The sequence below is a fragment of the Anopheles coustani genome, chromosome 2, assembly GCF_943734705.1.
Source record: "Anopheles coustani chromosome 2, idAnoCousDA_361_x.2, whole genome shotgun sequence".
NCBI classification, from domain to species: domain Eukaryota; kingdom Metazoa; phylum Arthropoda; class Insecta; order Diptera; family Culicidae; genus Anopheles; species Anopheles coustani.
Window position 1 is genome coordinate 20852092 of NC_071289.1, and position 22741 is coordinate 20874832.

Below are 22741 nucleotides of genomic sequence, written 5' to 3' on the forward strand. Positions count from 1 at the left end.
TAACACAGAAATGTAAAGCAGCACAAAACATAGCGGCGATGTTTTAAATCGCGTGCAGTGATTTTATGCTGCGTGTAATCTTGTGTGCAACACATGACGAACGCGAAAAAGTATTTGAATTGAATAATATACTATAATTATTTCAATACATCGGTTTACTTTCTTTCCGATCTACTAAATTATCATATGCTGTTCTTGAAATTAGTTTCAATAGATTTTTCAAATTTATTGTACTGAATTTAACGAACAGAATTATACATTTATGTACATGGTGTTGTTGGTGCATGCATTCCTACGGCAATGGTTTCGTGACGAATTTTGTTCAGACAGATTTTAAGTGACGAAGCAAGATAAAGTGGTTGTTATTGTAATAGCATTATTCCAAAGCGTGTAGCAGTTGAATACCATAACCCGATAGACACCCTTTACTGATGTTTAACTTAAAACGTCCCTTTTGATGGACGACATGAATCCTTACCATGAAGCAAGCAAACCGTTGTCCAGAAGACGTCTCTCTCTCCTTAGCTTAACCGTTTGTTCAGCACATTCCAATCTCCTGTTTACAGGATCCATCAGTCGGTGATGACTCTTCTAGCTTTCGATCAGCTTCACCGAAGGCTTAGAGCCGGTACCGACCTTAAATTCCAACGTAAGTCACGTAGTTGTTAATTTGAACCACAAGTGGATTAGTTCCAATGTACCTCCACTTCTTCGCCTTTTCCTTGGGTTGAGTATAAAAGCTAAGGAGTTTTCCGGTTAGGGCAATTTCTTTCAGCATCGAAAGCAGGTGTTTATTAGGCGTCCTGTTTTGTTTTAAGTTGTCTTGTCTTTTGTTTTTTAAATATATTTTCGATTCTTTATCCACTCAGCTCGTTCTCTTCCCTAACCCACCGCGCTCTTTCTCCCTCCCTCGCTCTGTTGCACCCGCTTTCGCTTTCGCGTCGTTTGTTAGGTTCGTATTACGATGTCCGTCCACATATGACCACGGGCACGTGTGAAAGACATTATTTTAGGTTAATTACGTTCATCAAACTTTGTAGTGGTAGGAGCAATCGCCGTTTTGCCGGTTCGTTTCGAGTGTCGTCAGCTAATTTTAGTTCCAATTGGTTACTTTTCCAAATTCCCATCGCATACCAAGTACAATACCGGTTACCCGCATGGTTTGAAGAAAAACTGAACAACTTCTCTTCGCTCCATCCGGTGAAGCACGCGTTGGCTTTGAAGTCGTCGTTCGCACTTGTTTTGTTTTTGCACATGTGTCCAATAAATTGTGAGTTTTGTATTTGCATTTGTAAGAGTTTTTAAATACAGCACCTACCACTTTCTTGTCAGAGTAAATGTATCAGTTGTTGTGTTGTTTGGCTAGCGACGGGATTAGTAGTAGCGATCGAGTAAGAGTCTAGTAATTGTAATGATAATTGGTGTAGGTATTAGGTATGTAGCGAATTAGCGGATAGTACTTAAAATACGATAGTGATAAGAATTGTAACCATCAACACGTTTCTGCCGGCTCCTGCGGCCTTCGCTACTCCGCTTTCTGAGTAGTCCCTTATGTATCACTCTTAATTGTTATCGAGTTTAACTTTCATACAACAGTCAAAAACTAATCCTATCCTGCTAATGTTAAGTGGTTTTTTCTCCTCTTGTTTCTACTAGGTTTGGCGCGGAAAGACAGTGCTCAATGCCTCAATGCCCCCACGGAAAGCATAATTGTTTGGCTAAAATATATGCATATATTTCCGACGGGAAATGTTGATAAGGGAACGAACTTGACTCGATAAAAGTTTAAGACCAGTGGTACCAGTGGTTCATGTGTATGTGTAAAGCTTAGCGTTAATTTACTTCCAATTGGCTTTCCGTGGGACCAAGGCCTGTGGCGCGTGTTGGTTAAGAGTACATGGTTGGCTTCAGTTCTCCTACTACTAGGTCACTTTATTTGTCCCCTGTTTGTATTTTAAAGGACATTAGAATGTGTTAAAAATGTATTGGTGCACTGATAGCTCTTTTCCTCACAGGAGAGTTAAAAATAGTGAAGTATCCTGTCCAGTTGCTGGTTGCTTTTCGCATTTCCTTTTCGATACGGCGTAAGTGTGCCTCTTGAAATCGCTCAAATTGTAAATATCTTGCGCATTCTGCTCTCGCGCACTAACTACTTACGACGAAACGGGACAGTAGTGGGAGTGACCGGGATGAAGGAAAGTGTTTCATACAAACGCCTGTCTTAAGGTACATTTTGTTCGCATTTTTTGTTGTTCGGTTCTGAGGTTGTGTTTCGTTTTTGGAAAGACAAAGTGTTGCTCATGTTGTTTTCTGGTGAAGAGTTAACTTTCAATCCTACGAAATAAATACCGCTTCCAGGGGGCATTACGGTATGTTATTCGTACAATATTTTATATTAACACATACCGGGGGCTCACGTCTGCTAACGCACGATGACTTCAACTGGGTATTGAGAATCATTATCCTTGGAAAGCTCTTCACAGCTCTGGAAAATTAATACATTTTTCCGGGAATGCGTAGCATGGAACATATGTATGAATACATTTTGTAAGCAAGATATTTACAGCAATTCCATCGAAATCAAGTTACCAGTTTTTCCATTTTCAAACCGTGTCAATCTCTTCAAAAAGCACATTTAGACCTCAAATCCTTTCCTAAATTCCTTGGTTACCCCTTTCTCCCATGAACCCGATTGGCTGGACGCAAATAGTGTCTAACGCCACGAAGAAGAAAGAAAGCAAACTGACATAAATACATTCGTGACCCTTACTTTCTCTTCCTATTCTGTCTCCGGTTTTCAGAGTTGAGTTATTACCTGTAGCTAATTCGATTGAGGGAAGTAAATCAATATGATTTAAATATGTATGTGGTTTGGTTAGCAATGGGAGCTGATTAGGGCTATTCCATACGGTCATGCATTTATCGTTTCATCCCATACACCTGTTTTTTTTCTAAATTAGTGATGAGAGCGTAGATTGTATTATGAATATTTTCTCCCAATCGTTTAGAGTACGGCAAAGTGGGAAGAAAATCGGTTGTTTGATGTGCAGAAAGCCATTTGCCGCACAAAAAGAAAGACTGTTACCGAATTCAAATCAACAAAGCCTCGCCGGTCCACATTGCGCTGCACATTCCGCGTTGATAAACAAACTAAGCTAACTAAGTGTACCTCGACTAAACAAAAACACATACATGGACGGCTTAGTGTACAAGCAAGCGCGGGGGCTGCTTGGTATAATTCATATTGCAATGCACAATTAAATCAACAAGCCGCGTTACCGCTTTTCGGCCTAACAAAATTTACTGCTAGAACAATTTCCTTGGCTATGGACGAATCGGTTTCCTTTCGCGTACGAACCGAAAAACCTATCGTGTGCTTATTAGTAGAATTAGAATCGAACCTAGTTGGTAAACTTAAACAACTGTCTCTTGTTCGCTGCTGCTTGCTTGGGCAAACTTGTTGTTAGACTAATCTTACTAGCTGTTCTCACTAAATAAAATGTGTATTTTTTTCCCTTTTACATTGCTTTCCGTATCGCATTTTCCTTTGTTCGTACCTTAAGTTAAATCATTCTAGATATGGCGCTGATATATTATTTCTTTTTGCCTCCTAAATTCGTGTCCGTGTTGAAAACCGCACCCAAGTCCATCGGAGCTCTACGTACCGCGTACAGTGCGCTGTTGCGATGCAAAAGTTCGAAAACAAACTAAACCGTAACATCGAACACACTACCATTTTCACGAAGAAACTGTAAAACTTATCTCTTGTGTACGTACAAACACGTATTTACAATGAAACAAAATCGAGGAATGTTTTCTTATGTTACTGTTTTTTTGCATTCGTCCGCTGACTACGGCAACTTTCGCATTGGTGATGTCGCCTAGCTTAACCATTGTTGTTCACATGCTTCTGCACCTGGTTGAGCATGTCGACGCACTTTTCGTACATGATTTGATTGTTGGTGTTATTGCTCAGGTTGTTATTGTTAATACCGTCGTTGTGGTTGCTAAAAAAGAGACGAAGAATATTTTTTAAATGGGGGCAAATAAAAAATGAAAAGTCAAATTGCGTTTCAACCAGCGTAAATATGACCGATATGACATTTTAATCCACTTTCCCCCACCCGAATTGACCCGATTATTGCAGACGGCTTGTGCATAATTGATCGATTAGTCCGGTTGGTTAATTGAATCCATATCCGGGCAGACAGACTGCGGGGAAGTGCATACCTACCGGTTGGTGACTTTGGTGAGCATATTTTGCGTCATGATGACGGCATTTTCGAGCTCCTTCAGCATGAGCGAATTGTTGCGTCCGTTGATGCTTGTCTCGTCGCTCGCTTTCAGCCGCTGGTGCAACTGTATGACGGAGGAGGTCGTTTGCACGAGCTGGTTGATGATATTCGTGCAGAGCTGGTTGGTAACTGGCGAAAGGGAGAGAGGAAATATTTTATAGGCAAAACCGAATCACATTGTTGCATTATTTATGGCTGGGTCGCTGATTATGTCACTCCGTCCTTCTGACTTACGGTCTGCGTTGTCCAGATCGGTGTCCTTCGCTGGCAGGATGCCACCGTTGTTGTTGCTGCTGCCATTCGTATCGCTCACGGTGCTGGTGTTGGTGCTTGGTCCGACGACGGTGACCGATTTCTTGGCATTTAGACTAGCGTTTACGTTCGCTATCCGCTTGTGCTCGAAGGCGATGCTTCGCGGGCGTGGCGGAACAGCTGGCTTCGTTGGTGTGATGCTGACCGTACTGGTGGGCGATTCTTCCGAGCTGGACTCATCCTGGCCGGTGGTGGAAATATTCACTGCAAACAGGAAAAAGAAAGCAATGAGTTTGGTTGGTGAATTTTGTTGGCCTTTCCTCAAACATACCACTGCTATAGGCATTCTGAAGGCCTTTCCTTCGGTTGATGATGCCTGCCGCACTGCGGGGATTGATGTACTTTCCACTAGGGCTTCCGCTGCCATTGCCCGTGCCGTTCACTTTGTTCTGTGATGAAATTGTCGGCTTTAGAAGCCCGCCGCGGTCTCTCGCAGGTTCCGGTTCGGAGTCGCTCTGCGATGGACAAACAAATACAAATTAATACACTCGTTCGTTGTGGCAGTCCTCGCAAGTTCGTTGATACATACCGCCTGGTTTAGCATTCCCACCGAAACGCTACGTACACCCATTCCGGCGGACAGCGATGCGCCACCCTTTCCCACCGACGAGGTGCTACGTTTCGGCGTGTTTCGCGTCGGCGTGCCGGTGAGTCGGGTTCCTACGGCCGGTTTGTACGGTTGGCCAGCTGTTGACGAATTGGGTGATTTGTAACCTAAGGATGTTTATTTGCGGTTGGTTTGGATGGCCATTAGCAACGGCCATTAATAGAAAGCAGTGAACATATCATGCCATTCGAAAATAGGAAGAAAACGATAAAAAAATATATGCATTAATAAAATAAAACTATAATAGAACGTACATATACATGGAAAAGTTTGGATGCTTCAAAGGACTTTCACGAGTGATATGATAATTTTAAGAGATTTGTAAAACGAAAGTAGAATTAAATAGTGAAATTTATAATTGAACAGTTGTTAGTTTGTAAATTGGAACTCATAATGTTCTCACAACAAACTATAATCATGCAAATAATAAAATGATCGTAATGAGAAGTACTCTTGAACATTATGAAAAAGGTAAATTTCAAACATTGTTTTTGTTTTCAATAAAGAACACACTTTAGAACTTTTTATAACTAGAAAACACTGTAACAACAAACTGACTTCCGAGAAAAATTGGAATAAATATCAACAAGACGTTTAAGCATCAAACAGAAATAAAGTGGCAGAGAGAAGAAAAACGAATCAAAATAAAAAAATCATTGCTTTACCTTTTCCCATACTCAAATCACTAAGCGAGCAAGCACGTCTAATCGATGATTCACTATCTTGCGCAGAGATTAAGCTTCGGGGATTACCGCCTACACAACGTGTTGTGTGATGGTGTAATTGGGGTTTTTGTTTGTTTTAGATTTACAAAGTTTTCGGAACAGTGGTGGGGGCAGCACACGATTGCAGTTTTGGTGAACGGTGGGTTGTTTGTTTAAAAGGGCGGGGTGTATTTTCGCGTTCATTGTGTTTTCAAAAGTCGTTTTTGAAATCCGCACAGGAAACAATGGAACAAACGAACGGGATACGGGATACCAAAGTGGAGGAGGAGGATAAAAAGAGACAAAGAAAAGAAAGAAAGAGAAATATAATTTAAATTTAGCGGTCCGGTTCAACCATAGATGGTAGACATTTTAGAAATAGGATCACTTGAATCGTTCTAAAACTCAACGCTTTCAACGACTAAGTGCGAACGCATGAAAAAGTACTACATTAAAGTTATTTACAACCGACTAGCTGTTTTTCGTACGTTAACTACAAAGAATGAAACGTTATAAAACTGTAGAACAGACTAATTAGATACTGTTGTGGGATGATGCGTAGCGCAAACATATTTAATTGGAGCTAGCAGAGAACATGAATTTTTGTTTTGAACATGGTATTCTTTTGTCGACACCCGATTGAGTTACACGATGGATTTTTATTTAATTAGATTTTAGAAGGCCCTTAAAACGAACGTAATTTCGTTATGGAGTGTAAATGATTATTTTCCGTGTAGTAATTCGTAAGTAACGATGTGGTGGTAGACTGGTTGATTGGTTTTATTATCGGTGATGACATTTTAGTAGCAAAGCGAAGCAATTTACACTCCAGCCATGTAAGGTTTTTGAAACATTCATACATTGCACATTAACGTACAGTAAGACAAGTGAATAAGAGGTAGAAAAGCTAAACATCCTTGAAGCAATTAATATAAGCAAACCACAACCATAAAGCGCACTGAAGATGGCAAAAAGAAAATACATAAAGTTTCAAAACGAAGCTAGAAATCATCCTGAACGTTGAGACATTTTGGAAAAATTAGAAAACAATGAACCACTAAGAAGAATAAAAAGTTTGGGAAACAAAACTGGGACACTGGTCATTTATACATTTCATGCAGGATGGAGAACAAAGAAAGAATTTGTAGAACTACAAATAGACCAGTAGACACCAGCATAAAACACTAGAAACTCGTGCAACATTAAACACTTGAAGATAAATAAATGACCAAACGAACATCTCGCAACAGCGAGGGCTCCTCGAGACGAAACAGAAGAAAACAAAGGAGAACAAACAAATGTTGCAAACTAGTTGATGCAATAGAAAACCTTCATCGGCATCAGCCGCGGCACTGATGGCCGCCACAGCCGCCGCAACAGCCGCAACGGCAGCCGCCATCGAGTTTTCCTCCTTTTCCGACAGTTCCTCCTCGTCCTTCTGCTTGTACGCCCCGCGATGGTGTCCTCCGTCACATTGGTCGCAACAACACGCGCAATCCTCCTCTTCGCCCTCCTCTTCATCGACGTCTCGCTCGCGTTGGCCACATTGACAGCAACGATCCGCGCCGAAATCGAGCACATCCGGTAGGCTAAAGTTGCGCTTCATACGCGCCTTCGCCAGGTACCAGCTTTTTTCATTTTCCAGCTCCTCCTGGGCGTCCTTCGCGAGCCGATCAAAGTTCTCCGTCAGGCTCTTGACGTACCCTTTCTGGCGTGGGTCGCACTCGAACGGCCGCATGCGATATTCCTTGGCGGTACGCTCCTGTTCGAGCTTACGTTCCTCCAACTCTACCAGCTTATTGATGATGTCGATCTTCTTCTCAATGTCGAGGAATTTGTTGTACTCTCCGCTCGAGAGGAGCCCACAACCGATCAGCTTTTCCAACTCACTTCCACCCGGTGCGGCTGGTGGACGGCATTTATTCGGCGATTCCAGCGCTTCTTCCGCCACGATCGCGTCATCGCCAATCTCTTGCGCGGCATTATCTCCCGCGGGTTCCATCCCTTCTACCGCTTCCACGCCAATTTCCGTCGCATCTCCGCCGTCGGGAACGTCGAGCGAATCGGTAGAATTTTCCTTCCGCGCAAAGCTGCTACGTGCCTTCGAAATCATCTCCAGACTGTCCATGTTGTCGTCCTCGCTGACCCCTTTCTCCGCCACGTACACTTCGAACGACTTTTCCTCACCGATTTCCGCACGACGCACGACCCCACCACCCATCGACACGGACATCATCTTGCTTCCGGGCATGAAGTCTCGGTTCACGAAATCACGCAGCGTGCCTCCGACCGACACCGTATCCACACCGTCCGCATCTACTCCGCCCCCTTCGGCGGCCGACAGTGTCATCTGACCGATGATGGTGTTAAATTTCTCCTTCGATCGTACCCTTCCGCGACCTTTCATGCTGGCCGAGCGTCGATGAGCGACCGGGGGTTTGTGGGGCACGTAATCCATCTCCAGCGTGCCACCGAACTGATGCTGGTAGGCGCGTTCGTTCGATTGCTTTCGTTCCTGCTCGAAGCGCTGTAAGTTCTGCTCGAATTTTTTCGAGTTGCGCGCTATCCTTCGGCCGCCCATTTCGATCTCGAAGCTGCACGACTTTTTCATGACGTAGATGGACGCTTCGGTGGTGCTACCGTTACCTCCACCGGGGCCACCGAAGATGTCCGATCGGGTGATCTGATGGTGATGGTGGTTCGTCGTCGTCGCATTGACCGTCTTGCGTACGAACAATTCCCCGCCACCGCTACCACCACCACCATCGTTACAGTTGTACAGCGGGTTTGAGTTCATCTGCTTCCGCTGGTTCGCAAAGTCTTTGCTGAGACTTTTAACCGTTGCGCCGCCATATTGGGCAGCTTTCGACGTTAGCGAGGGAATGAAATCTTCCTCCCCTTCAAAGGCTTCCACATCGAGCATGAGCTCTTCCCGACCGGAGGACAAAGGTGCAGAGGCCGCCACCAGCATGCTCGGTAGAAATCTGGGGTAACTTAAAGATGTTGGCATTCCGGGGACTCCTTGGCGATTGGCGACGCGACCGTGCTGTGGCGATCGAGATTCACCTATACGACCTCCCGCGACCCCGTACTCCAAGCTATCCATTCCGTAGTAGCTACTTTCGGCAGCCGTGGCGTGGAAGTAGTTCCCTTGCATGTAATAATCGAACCCGCTGCCCGCGTTCGGACTCGATCCGTACGACTTGGACGTACCACCGACGGCTTCCAGCTTGTACTCGAAGTTAGATCCAATACGACCGTGCCCGCCTCCCCCGACCGCCAAATGATCTCGACGAATCCTCCCGAATAACACCTCCAGCGGGGCACTCTTGCACTCCGAGTCGTCCGACAGGATGCTCTCCATGCTGTTGCAGAAGCTTACACCGCCCCCGCTTCCGAACTCATCCGAGAGGATGCTCTCCTGGCTCTTGCGCGTCGGGTACTGCTGGCCGAGGAAGAAGCTGGCGCTCGAGTGGCGCTGCGTTTCGAGGAAACGATGTTCAGCCTGCCGGATCGCCTCATCGTCGTCCAGGATGTCCGAGAGGGATACGTTACGGTACGGAGGCGGGCCCGGTTGCGGTGCCTGATCGTAGATGAAGTAGTCGGACACGGACCGTTTCGGCAGTGGAAGCCCTTTCTTACTTGCCGCGGAATGTTTGGCACAGGATTTTCTTCTGTTTGGCACCTTCGTTTGGCTGTCCGCCAGGTCCAGATCGAGGCTACAATCTTCTAAGGAGTCGGAGCTAAAGTTCGGTTCGTCCTCTGAAAGGAAGCCATGCTCATGCTGCTCATCGGTGGCGGGTTTCCCTGCGGAAACTGGAACGCTTTCCTCCGCAGCCTTTGGTGGTTCGGAATCTTTATCCTTCGAAGAGCCAGCACCACCGGCCGGTTGAATATCGTCCAGATCACCATACTTGCTCGTAATCTCACGGATCATCTTCTCCGTGTCGGAGTGTATCATACTGAGGATCGTCTTAGCATCCTCGTAGTACATCGAGTGACGTACCTGCCGCCCGGTACGATCGTGTTGGTTTTGCTTCTGCTTAGCGTTGTGCGAAGACGATTCGTCGTGATTCGATGGACTCGACCATTCTTGTTCCTCGTGCACCGGCGACACAGGACAAGATTTATAGTTCTTCAGTATGCCTGGATGCTTCCGAAGCTTATCGGCGGGTACGGGTGGCAACTCTACCAGGTCCAGCTTGTTGGGACGCTGGGGAACCGTCGGTTGATCGTAAATACCAATGTCGTGCGGATACGGTGGAAGCTCCTGCTGGATTTGATTCATGAGGATACAATTTTGGGCAAGTTTTGCTCGCGGGGCAGCACTATGCAGGAAGTTTGACGTGTTCGACAGATAGGGTGGCCCCAATGGACCAAGTGGACCTCCGCAAGCAGCTGGCGGATACATTCGGTAACCTGAACTACTATCTACACCTATGTTCCCAACGAGGTTCGGACAAATGTAAGTTGTTTAGCGTTGTGGACGCGGACAAAACGTAGAAGTTATACAGTTAGAAAATGGATAGAAACAAACCAGCACCATTTTCCGTCAACGTGAATCGATCAACGAGAACCGAGCGGCATGGAAAAAGGGAAGAAATAAAAGGCATTTTTCGTTGGTTGATTTGAACAGGATGATTAGAAACAAACTGTCATAGAATGGAACGAAAGATTACTGTATCTTTGAAACAAAGAAGAAACGAAAATAGACCTCTTTAGATTCAATATGATTTCGCAAAAGATTTAGCGGCAGTTGTAGCGGTGATCGTTCTATATTAGTAAATACTTCTAACGTTTTTTGAACGTTCAAAATTGTGTAAGTCAACTTTCTACGGTCAAGAGCGGCACCTACACCAAAACGAAAACGGGGGGAAAATTGACCAAAGTAAAGCTGCCCTGTTTTAGCGTCTAGTGTCCTCTATCGACCCCGTCTGCCGGGAGGGTCCAATACGATTCTGCGATAAAGTGAGGTGAAAAAGTCCAAACATAAAGCTGGCCCCGTGAAGGAAGGCAAAAAAGAGAAGTAACTTCTGTGGCCACACCAAAACACAAAACACTACACAAGATTAGCTGGGTGAAGTTCATGTGGCGAATGGGTTAGTTTTTTATAATAAAAGAACCGTACAAATAAAAACCATACCAGCACGAACTTTTGCGTGAAAGTGTCGCGTGGTTGAACAAGCCCAGAAAGAATGAAGCAAAATACTTACCGATACGTTGCGTACGACCCGGACTTGCCCCGGACATGTTCATCGAGTGGCTTAGGTCGGATATACTTTGACTAGCGCGTAGACCGGACCGGTAGCCAACCTGTGAATATATTAAAAATTGATTAACCAATTGCCTCTTTTTACTTGAAGGGAACATGGAAGCCAATATATTGCATTAGTATAAAAGTGTTTGGGTAAGGTTTTAGCAAAAAGTGGTCATTTGCGGTTGGGAGTGGAAATGTACTTGCCAACGTATGTTGGCGGGAATAAGAACAGCTATTAATTAAAGATTATTCCGATAGAATAGTTATTTGTTATTGCGCAGTAGATGCATTAAACTGGCAACAAAATCCAACATAATGTATGTCTTTTACTTGACATCATTGCGTTCACAATTGATTAAAAAATGGTTTCTGAATGTCAATGCACTTTCCCGACCATCCGAAGTGGCAATTTAAATGACCAACAAGCGTAATTAAGCAGATACGCGTACGAAGCATAATTCTTCCAGCACACAAAGTGCACACAGTGCATTGCTTTTGACCTCCATTCGGTCAGTAAAGACTATTATAAATTCAACATCCGGCTAGGGAACACTGTAGACGACCGCAACCAAAGATCATTGAATACGACGGAAATTCAAGCCCGTCCTCAATTCGTCGGCGATTGGGTGCCGAAGGTACAAAGCGACCGCGTGGGAGGACGCGTTTGCAAAACTGCAACCTGAATGGATTAATTACGAACCATGACCGCACTCGGCACCGATTCGCAACAAGGGGTACTTTGGTGTAACCAAACCAGGGGCAAAAGGGTGGGTTGAACGAACCGAAGTGTGGCGGCGATGACGGGATCAGATTTGATTGATGGTGTTTTGATTGCCGGACCTGGGTGACAGAAACATACTCCCTAAAGAGGGCACACATCATGAGAGAGTCGTTTGTATGGCTAGACATGTTAGGGCAGCCAGATTAGCATTTCGTGAAGTTTTTGTTGACTTTATGCAGAAGAGAAAGAGCAATAAGCGTTATTGAAGCAGCTTTTTTTGATTTCCACTTTTTAACCGTGGTTTATTTGTGTAACATTTATAGATCCTAAAACAAAGGCAAAACATTAGGCAACACACTGATTTGGTGTTACATTGAGTAATATAGTTTAAAACGTGGATTAAATAAATAAAACAATAATTATTTGTATAAGGACATTTGAACGACACACACAATGCGTGGTGCGTTGTGCAAAGGCAGTGTGAGACAGCAGTTTTTGTTCAAGTAAAGTGTTTAATTGTTTTCATACGAGCACCAAGCTGTTTGTGTCAATTTAAGTTAAGTAAAGTTTTCCAAGTTAAAACAGTACGAAGAAAAACAGAGAACACACTTATCTCACCTTGAACTGAGCAAAATTTAATGGGGTATTACCGTCCCGCTTATTATGTAACATAATCCCCTAGAAAAATATATAGGTTGCACCAGAAAAAAGAGGGTTATATTTATGAGTAGGAGAGATGATGGTAGAAAAATCACGTAGCAAACTTTCGACCGCAAATCAACACACAAACACAAAACACACATGGATGCACACACGCAAAAAAATGGATAATGGGGTGGAAAAACAGACTGCGCGTTAATGGGAGGAAAAAAGATACTAATTGTTTAACACGTGTCTACATCCCGATCGATCGATAATACCGAGGAAACAGATACAGGATGAGTTCCGTAACAAGGATAGGAAGGGATGGAATCTATGCAGTCCGTCGTTCAGTATACTCACATTTTCCAATTTGGCTTTCGCTTCGTTGATCACCTTCATCAGTTCCTCCTTTTTGTTGTTGGCGAACGATTTCGATAGGCTGGTGGTAATTTTGGAATCGTTGTTGTGCTTTGCGCTCATACTTTTACGTGCTTGTGCTGGCCAGAAGGAAAAAAAAGAAACACAATTATCATCATTGATGTTACAAAATAACAACAAAAACTGCTCTTACATCGTTCGCGATCAGAAAGACTTCCCGGACCATCGAGAACTGCTTGCAGGAAGGTAGAGGATGACTGTTGCGGAATACTTTCCGAGCTACCACCGAGTGTGGAAGCCAGCGATCGATCCGCGTTGTCACCGCTCGGGGTTGAACCTTCGTCCTCGTCATCGGACGTGCCGGTTCCCGTACCGGACGCTGCACTCTGCTGAGGCGCTATGCTAAGGCCATGCTTTTCCAGCTTCTGCCGTCGCATGGACTTGCGCAACTCGTTGGTGTCGATTTCGTTGATTTTGAAGTCTCTGTAAAACAGTAAACTTGAGTAATTGCATTCACTACATACAATAAAACAAAATTCTCACGTTGGTGTTGATGGTGCTGCCGATGGGTAGTACACCATACCATGGTCCGAGCTTGTTCGCTCCCCATCCGAAATATCCTCGACGTCGCCGTCGTGCTCGGTGTTGGACTCCGAATTCAGGCTGTTGAGGGCCTTCGTTTCGGTGATCTTCTTGTGCAAGAACGAGCTCAGATCTCGCCGATTCTCTCGACCGCTGTCGATCGAGCTGTCCTCGCTGAGGTAGGCATTGCTGTAGACATCCTTCGAGCTGCCACTGTTGTACCCGGACGTCGGAGTGTTTGTTGCAGGCGGGTGTGTATTTTGCTGCTGTGACTGTTGTGTCTGTTGCGACCGTTCGTATGTCATGTTTAGTGGACTGCTGTCGGCAACAATGTTCCGCAGGTCCATTGGATCGTCAAGCTGACCACCGCCCTTCTGTCCCCAGCGACCGCGTGGTTTCGGTGCGATACCACCAAAGTTACCTCCACTCTGACTAGGGCTACTGCCGAGGACGGGTGAGTTGGACTGATCTTCCGTCGGTTTTCGTTTGGCCCACTGTGGCAGTTGGCCGACGTCGGAAAATCGATAGCCCGGGGTGACGGGCGGATCGTCGAGCAGGAAGTTACTGTTGGGCGGGGAGCCAAACTCACCGGCGGCCATTGGACCACCAACGGGCGTGTTCGGCACAACCGGTGGCGGGTGGTTTAGAATGGCATCCGTAAACGGGTTGGTGGGCTGGAGGGTGCGTGGAATCGGTTGGTGACCAGAGCGGAGCGCCTGCTGGGACAGCCGTGCCTGCATCGTGACAATCATGTCGTGAGGGACTTGCCAGATGAACACACACCCGTCACCGCTGGCCGAGATGAGATACTTGCAGTCGTTGGTAAACTTGAGCCCCGTCACCAGCTCGCTGTGGCCGTACATGCGTGCCATACACTCGTTCGAGTAGTAGTCGTACACCGAGAGCGTCTTGTCCGTGCAGGACGTGGCGATGTAGATGCCACTCAGGTCCAAGCTCACCTTAATCAGGCTACCCTCGTCCGAGTGTGAGCCCTTGAACGTTTTGGTGTGCTTCGCGTTCTGCGTGCTGTACACGCGGATGTTCCTGTCTTGGCACGCGGTCAGAATGTGCTTGCAGTTGCTGTCCACCTCCATGTCGTAGAGCGTGTTCTTGCCCGAGCAGTTGTTGCCGCGCAGGAACACATTGTTCTGGAAGTGGCGGAAGATGATGGACTTGTCGGCTCCACAGGACACCATCTGGAACTGCTTGCCTGCCCCGAGGAAGCGCACGGACGTTATGCTACTTGAGTGATCGTCCAGCGTCTGCAGGATGCGATAGTTCGCCTCACAATCAAATATGTGGATCAACCGGTCGCGGCTCGCACTGGCCAGCAGCCGCCGCTCGATGCGCTCGTTCGTGTACTCCAGACACAGCACCTCCGAGTCGTGCGCCTCGATCGTAGTGATCAGCTTAAGGTTACTGAGATTGTAGATTCGAATATTTCCACTACGGTCGCCGGTGGCCAGCTGGCGACTCTCGGGACTGATCTTGATACACCGCACCCCGTTGCGTCCATCGTAGCTGGAGTTTTTCTCCGTGCTGTGTATCGGATTGTCCGTGTCCTTGATGAAGTTCAGCTCGTCGTCGATGTACAGCACCTTCAGCAGCTCCTTGCTGTAGATGTTCTTCCGGTACACCTCGTTCGTCTCGCAGCTGTCCACGTCCCACACGCGAATGGTGTCGTCCGATGAGCAGGTCATGAAGCAGTCCGACGGCAGCGTGTCAACGGAACCGTGCTTGAGCTGCTGCAGCTGGTAGCTGAATGGCACTGTTTCCACGCCCCAGATGCACGCGGAATGGTACAGGAAGGAGTGGCTCTTGCCCACCCGTCGGATGTCCCGCAGGTCCCAGATGTACAGGCTGTGGTCGTTGTACACGCAGGTCACCTTCGAGCGGGCCTCGTCGTACACGATCGCGATCGTGTCCGGATACTTGGCACCCTGCGGGACCGCCATCATGTGATTTATGTGCACACCTTGCGCCACATCCACCCCCAGAAAGTGGGTCCTCGGGAGGGTCGTAATGTATTCGAGCGTTTCGGCGTTAAACACCCTGGAAAAGAGAAATTAAAAAATGGCGGTTCGTTGAGTTGAGAAGCTTCCTTTCCCGCGACGTCGCACTCCCCCCCTCTCCACGCACTTACCTCACAATGGCTTCGGCACATCCGACGAGAATGTACTTTGTACTGGCGACCATACAGTTGGCGGCATTCGTCCGGCACATCACCCACTTGTCCAGCAGCCGGCGCGCATTAAACTCCACCAGGTGACCGTTCCGCGTGATGGCGTACGTGCTCTCGGCCATCTCGCCCTTACCGCACGCCACCGCGCAGAAATCATTGTTCCGCAGCTCGCCCAGTATGGCGCTGCGGCCCATCAGCGGGATCGGTTCCTTGTACTTCCGGCTGCCCTCCAGGTACCAGTACTTCACGTGCCGGTTGCCGACCGTCACAAAGTAGTTGCCATCCTCGCCGAAGCTCACCGCGACCACCTTCGCCGTCACCTTGTTCGAGGCAATCTTCAGGTTCGCCTTCCAGTCGAACACGTTGACGATGTTGTCGTGCTGCGAGCCGACCGACACTAGGTACTTCCCGGTCGGCGAGAACGCCACGCAGCTGACGGCGTACTTGTGGCCGGTGAACTCCGCCACGATGCTACCGGCCGCTCCGTTCTCGATCGAACCGGTCCCACCGCTCGCGTCCAGCTCCCACACCTTGATCGAGGGATTGTGACCGCACTCGCCGGTGGCCAGATAACGGCCACATTCCGAGTACGCGACCGCCGTGATCGCTTTCTTCGCCGTGTTGAGCAGGAAGTTTTGGGACAGTTTCTTCGAGTTGAACAACACCACGGTGCAGCTGTAGGGAAGAAGTGAACAAAATGGACGACGTTAGTAACTTGTTGATTGATGAAGAGTAAGGAACGAGTTCAAATAAATTCCATCGCACTTAGGCTCACGTCTAAAATTCACATGAGAAATACTTATTAACAATCCCATGTTTTCCGCTCATATCAGATCGTCAAACCGTTCAATGCAATAAGCCTGAAATTGCATCCACCAACGGCCATATTTGGAAAAGCCCTCGTTTACTACCGGCGTGACACACAATGGTAGCGATACAAATATAGGGCGCAAGGTATCGTAAAAGAAACAAATCAAAGAGTATACGATTAGCAGAGTTCGAGTCTTTTCAACCACCTTCGGTAACGCGGAGGATCGGAGCTGGAAGCTGGTATGTAAATTGTGCCGTTTTACTGAGCGTGAGGAATGGAGGTACCCTACAAGTGGTAGTTAAAGTTTACCCTTGGCTACTACTTCACGCGGGCCGATTTTTGAGCGGTGTTACGAAATATTCACCATCGGTTCCCAATGGTTTTCGGTGGGTTTATTTTCCCTTCTTCAGCTGTTTGCTTTGACCCGTTCCGGACGGTGCACGTACACTTTTGGCTTAAACCGCGCCAGATTGCCACGCGTTCGTTAACGAACATTGACACCTTCATCTACTCGCAACAGCGACCTCCACCAGCGGCGTGGTGCTTTGGGGGGCAAAAGGCATATAAACTCGTTAATAAGGGAGGCTGTTATTGGCTTTTTCCTTTTTTTCTTCTCGAGCCATCATTGTGCGGTAAGATATTAATACCTAGCTTCACAATGCACAATAGGACTCGAAATCGAAAAGCAAACATTGACGAGCATTGCATCGAGATAGTTCAAGTGAGAAGACGTTTGCTTCGGAGGAGGGGACAAGGGAAGAGCTGGAGGTCTAGTTTGGGCCATACACCTTCAACCTTTTCAGGGCTCTTATGAAACACTTTTCCGATCAGCTGTCGAATGTTGTTGACTGGTTCCTCACCGTTCCTGAGTCCAAACACTCCGTGGGGGATCCTCAACTGAGATGAGCGGCCCATGAGTTTGTCCGGAAACTTTGAGTACCAATTTTCATATGAAGACTTACAATTTATGACTTCAGCATGAACCATCGAATTCGTGAACATGAATAATATCTCCGCATGATTACCTCGAACACGTAGGTGGTGCATTTTTCTTCCTACGCCCTCTGTAATCAAAACATTGCCACAGCAAAACCAACCGTGCGTCGCCATGATGGGAGACTTTGATGAGGAAACTTGCATAAACTCATAACGATTTGAGGACAGTGTGTACCCTTCGACACGTCCATCTCCAGCGCCAGTTACGTTGGGAAGCAATAGCGCAGTTGTCCACTTGTTTAGAGGAACATTTTTAGGCTATCGGCTTAATCTTCAGCTCGTCGAACATTGTGTTCAGGCATTAGTGAGATTGTTTACCCTTGTTGTATTCTATCTCCTTCACCGAGTAATGGTCACATATTAACGCTCCAAGAGTCGGTCACGAAATCGCCCCGTTCGCCTCTTCAGATGCAAATGTTGGTGCCTACGCGCGCTCGGGCTGGCCATTTTCGTTTTCATCTCCGCTTAAAAACCAACCAACGCAGACGAACGGATTGACTCCTCTCTTGTGCAGCCTTGCGCTATTTCCCTCCGGTCGGCCGTGAAATCGAGCGGGAAAGGCGTTCCAGATCCATACGATAAGCGTTCCCAACCTGTGGACGGAGTGTAAGTTTGGGGCTGCCGTTAGGTCTGTCACCTTCCGACACAAACGATACACACACGCACAGTGCGGTCCGTCAATCTCGGACGACGCCGTTTGCATTTTATGGAGTGGAAATAAAATTTATGACATCCTTTGGATCGCTGAGAGGAGGATTAGTGGCTGGCGCAGATGGGAAATGGCCGGGATGCATCTGTGGAGGGTGGGTTTGCTTTCCGTGGGACACAACCGCCAAGTACCTGTTACGGTGGATTAATGTCGCGAAGTGGCAGTTAGCGCAGGGTCGGACGAATGAAAATTGAATATCAAAGTGGTAGTAACGCCCTTGCAGAAGCACCGATCAGTGCATCGGAAAATGAGGTGGTTTTCATTGATGAAGCCATTGCCGAGATGTCGATGAATATTGATTGTATTCAATCGAAACTTCGAAACGAACAAGGAAGACGAACTGGTGGTAGATTGAGTTACGTTTGGTTAATCGTTTCCCGCGACAACTAAATCAGGCTGAAAGAAGAGGTTTGAAGTCCTCGTTGCCTACAAATGTTGTGTTTAAACATATTCGATTGTCGTTGAGTATTCGGTAGTCTTTTGTTACGCAAATAAATTTACCCAAATTAATCTTAATTTGAGGATTAAAAGATAAAATACTTATTTATAGCTGACACAACATGTCGAGCACATGGTAAACCAAAGAGCTACTTTAAAAGTTACCCTAGTTTACCAAGTTTAACCTTGACAATGAAGCGAACCAAGAGGTTTTCCGCATTCACGCATGACTTTGTAATACCCACCAAAAATCGATAAACCACTTTTAGCACCGTATCGATTATGGAAACCCTTAATCCATCGTGGATTGAAAACGAATTCGGGCCATGCTTCCAACTTGGGTAGATGGTAATGTTGTTACACACGTATGTGCTTCGAATCGGCGTTAATCGGATAGTAATCCCGCAGCAGAGATGTAAAGTTTCTCCTTAAGGAAGGTTAGTGCCACCGGGCGTAAGGTTAATTCATTTGCGGTGGGAAGTTCCACGACGTGACGTTGCGAAATTCACGCCTTTTGCATGCATTCGTTGCGGTGGTTTAGGAGTCAAGGGATAAGCTTCCCTCGATGTTCAATACCGTCTTGTGCTGATCTACCACCAGCGTGATGGAGATGGCCGTACGCAGCATTGCTTTGGCTTCTTCGGATCCGCTGGCCCCAGTGTGGCCACATGGGCGCGTCCGAAATGCCGCCGTTGGTCGACCACTACCACTACTACCCGGTGGTTCCGCTTTCCGATCTGCGGAACGGACAAATTAAGGTTAGGGTGTTTGTAAACCGGCCCGGCGCGTCTCGGACCTACCCGAGGGGTAGCCTGTGGCTGGCTGTGGACCATGCTGGAAAACTCGCCAACGACGCCAAGGAAAATTGCGATCGTGAGATCCACAAACAACGTCGGTAGCAGCGACTTGCGGTTGTTGCTTCCGAAGGGGTTTTCCTTTTTTCTCAACCACCACAGTTTCACGTTGCCACCTTCTTTTCGATCGGTTTTGCGCAAACGAAAGGGGGTAAGAAATCGTCCGTTTCGTGCCGGCGTTCTGGCGGGTGGCGTGTCCGTGTGGCGGCCCGGGAAACGCATTTTTATCGACGTGAGACGCAATGAAGCGTCGTTACGGTGAATGAAAATGGCTCAGGAAATATCGCAAAATCGCACGGTTCGCATGCAAAACCAATTAAGTGATTTGATGTTGTTGTTTTTGGCCCGCCGCGCATGTTTACAACACGGGTTTACAACATCGCTTTTTGATTTTTCAAACGCAAGACATGTTTTGCAGTAACGAACCTTTCAAGTAAAGGTTTTAAATAGACCGATCATATTGTGCTGTCGATTTTCAAAATGATTCATAACACAACTAAACTTACCCTGCCGGATACGCCAGAACTCCGGTTGTGGAGGACACGTCGAGTGCTGCATTGCTGCATACTGTTAAGCCTAAGATTTTCTTCAGTTTTATCTGCAAAAACAAGAGAAAGGAAGGAAAAAACAACAAACGTTAATTGATGTCCGTTAAAGTGTGTTTCATTGTTATTTTCAAGGCGGGTTCATTGTCTTGTGTGATGTAGAAAAGGGAAAAAATCAAACGAAGTCGATATCATTTTTATCTACGGCGACCTTGGACGGAGGAGATGGTTACGTTATCTTCCAAGTTTTTTCGTGTATATTTTGACTCGTGATAACGGTTCGGTTGGCTCGAGTTTTGCTTCAAGCAAACAAAACAAACTGCCGATGGTGGCAGAAAATGAACGTAAGGAATAACGAATCCTCAATTTTGAGTTTCGAATCAACTGTATCTGCCAAAACCACATCTCTTCATTTACCTCAACACCTAATGGTTTATGATTTATAGTATTGTACAGTTAAAATTTAAAATTATGTTGTGCAAATGAGCAGTCAATGAATGGGCTTTTCGGGGGCAACGAGCCGGTCAATTAAGTTCGTCCGCTAATGGAAACGCGCAAAAAGGCTGATGATGATTGCCCATTCATTCGGCGCAAATACCGATCGATCGAATGGTGGAAAAGGTGTGGTACATTCCGAGATTCGTTGATTTGATGCAGGAAACGGAACGTTTCATTCATTTCGAGCTTTAAAATAGTCTTAAGTGATGCAAACAAATTACAAATTGTTGGTAAATGTTGGATAAACATTTTCGAGACAAAATAGCAGAATAAAAAAGCTCATGGTTGTGGAGACGAAAAGAAAAACGAAAAAAATCCTACTGATTTTACAATGTTGTTCCAACGATTAGAAACTACAGAAAATCAGTTGAAACGCAGCGCGCAATCGTGAAATTGAAAAACTTACAACAACCGCTTCCCACTTCGAAGGCAACTTTTCCACGCCTCGAACCGGGAGTGGGGGGGCCTGATTCCCAGTAAATTCTACCTGGCAAAAATGGGCAAAAGTTTATTCGCGAGTTTTCTCCAACGATGGTTGCCTGTTGTAGAATTTATATCGAACCGGTGCTTCAACCGTGCTGTTCCGGAACGGATAGAATTAAAGCGAGCTCTCTCCAATTGCTTGAATTTGTAGCCTCGAGGAGTATGTGCCGGCGTGCATGGTAAACCAATGCATAGGAAGGGTTTTTATGTTGGGTTTTGGGAGGGCTCTTTTTTAAATTCAAAATTACCAGTAACAATTTCAATGGCTTAGTTGTACAACTGCGCAACCTAACTCGAGCAACCTGCGGCTGAAAGGTGAAGAAATTGCAGTGTAACTCTTGACATATGCATATTGGCGCAACTCCACTTTCAATGGCAACGAGAATCTACGGTGCACGAATAATAAGCCCAGCCAATATAGATGTTGGGCCTCGCTTGAACCCCATTTGCCCATTGAGTCGTATCCACCCGCAACGCCATTTCTGTGTTCTGCTGCATCGACACCGTGGTTCTGCTAGTAGGGAGAGGAGGGTAGGGATGGGATCTTATTTCCATGCAAAAACCCAAGGAACGTGTCATGCTTTCAGCAGGCGTCTCGTCACGTCATGCACTCCATGTAATAAAAAAAAGGGGGCCACGCAAACGCTCGTTCGTTGGGTGGGGAATTTTTCACTGCCTCGGGGGAGGCGGAAAGCTTTAAGCCGGCTCAAGACTTGCGGCCGGCGAAAGGTCATGGGAACGACACCGCACAGCCCCACCTTCACCACCACCGCAGTCTCACCACCAAGCAGAATGGTGGTGAAGGCTTTGTGTCACGCATGCTTTACATCGGCATCGAACCGAAAAGGGTTCTGTTGGCCGGGAAAACTGCAAAACTGCTGGAGGAGGAGGTGTTCTAGCGATGAAAGTTTGTTGCCGAAAGCTTTTATCTCGGTAACTTTTTTCTGTGAAAGGGTGTAGAATTCTGTGAACATAATTGACTGTCTGCGAAAAAGCATTTGGTGCTTTAGACTGTTTTAAAATGAAGTAAGAGTGAATGTCGAAAAGTGAGTTTCTCTAAAAAAATATACCAAAAAAACTACCTACTATACTATACTAACTTCGACTATGATTCAACGCTAACATTCAAAGTCACTCTTCGAACTCTGGATCGACATTCAATCGACTTGAGTTCATTCCTTCAAACCGGCTATCAAGTCCAAAAAGATGTCGGCGGCATCTAGAAACAGTGAAAAGAATGTTCCTCTTTATTCTTTGATGTTACGCTTCGTTGACACGGTTACTGATTTGTAGCATAGATTTACGACGGCCAATTTACCAAAAGAAAATCGTTTCGCTGAATTATTTGGCTTTCCTTAGCTATTTGTTTTTACCTAATGCCTTGGGAAGAAGTGAGCAATGATGGAGATGTTATAATCCATGTTTTACGATCAACGTTCTCCGCTTGTTTTGTTTTCCACATCTTGATGAAGATTTGAAACATTTGGCTCACTTTAAACAATTATGGTCAACCTAAAGCAACACCATCAATCTCGCGACTTTGCGAGGCACGCCACCGGATGTGGAAGGTGTACTTACTTCGCTACGGTTTCCTTGAAGCTCGTCAAGGAAGATTGAATTTGGGCTCATTTCACTCTTTGGTTTGGATGAAATTTACTTTCATGCACGAGTGCGCAAGTTTCGTTTTATCTTTGCGGAAAATTGCGCTTCTTTATCCAAACGCTGGA

The 22741-nt window shown here is 46.3% G+C and overlaps 1 protein-coding gene across 1 annotated transcript in view; it reads right to left on the bottom strand.

The window, feature by feature from the left end:
• Positions 1–242: 242 nt before the first annotated feature.
• Positions 243–22741, bottom strand: part of LOC131267652 (uncharacterized) — a 98516-nt gene continuing 76017 nt past the window's right edge. The window contains exons 4-17 of the mRNA XM_058270579.1: positions 19995–20086; positions 15642–16355; positions 13460–15550; positions 13110–13399; positions 12899–13035; positions 12515–12574; positions 11132–11231; positions 7248–10355; positions 5880–5969; positions 5137–5321; positions 4879–5062; positions 4530–4811; positions 4235–4424; positions 243–4007 (exon numbers count right to left, since the gene is read on the bottom strand). Of these exons, the coding sequence (XP_058126562.1) occupies positions 3887–4007; positions 4235–4424; positions 4530–4811; positions 4879–5062; positions 5137–5321; positions 5880–5969; positions 7248–10355; positions 11132–11231; positions 12515–12574; positions 12899–13035; positions 13110–13399; positions 13460–15550; positions 15642–16355; positions 19995–20086 (7644 nt within the window). The 3' untranslated portion in view covers positions 243–3886. The remainder of the gene's footprint in view (positions 4008–4234; positions 4425–4529; positions 4812–4878; positions 5063–5136; positions 5322–5879; positions 5970–7247; positions 10356–11131; positions 11232–12514; positions 12575–12898; positions 13036–13109; positions 13400–13459; positions 15551–15641; positions 16356–19994; positions 20087–22741) is intronic.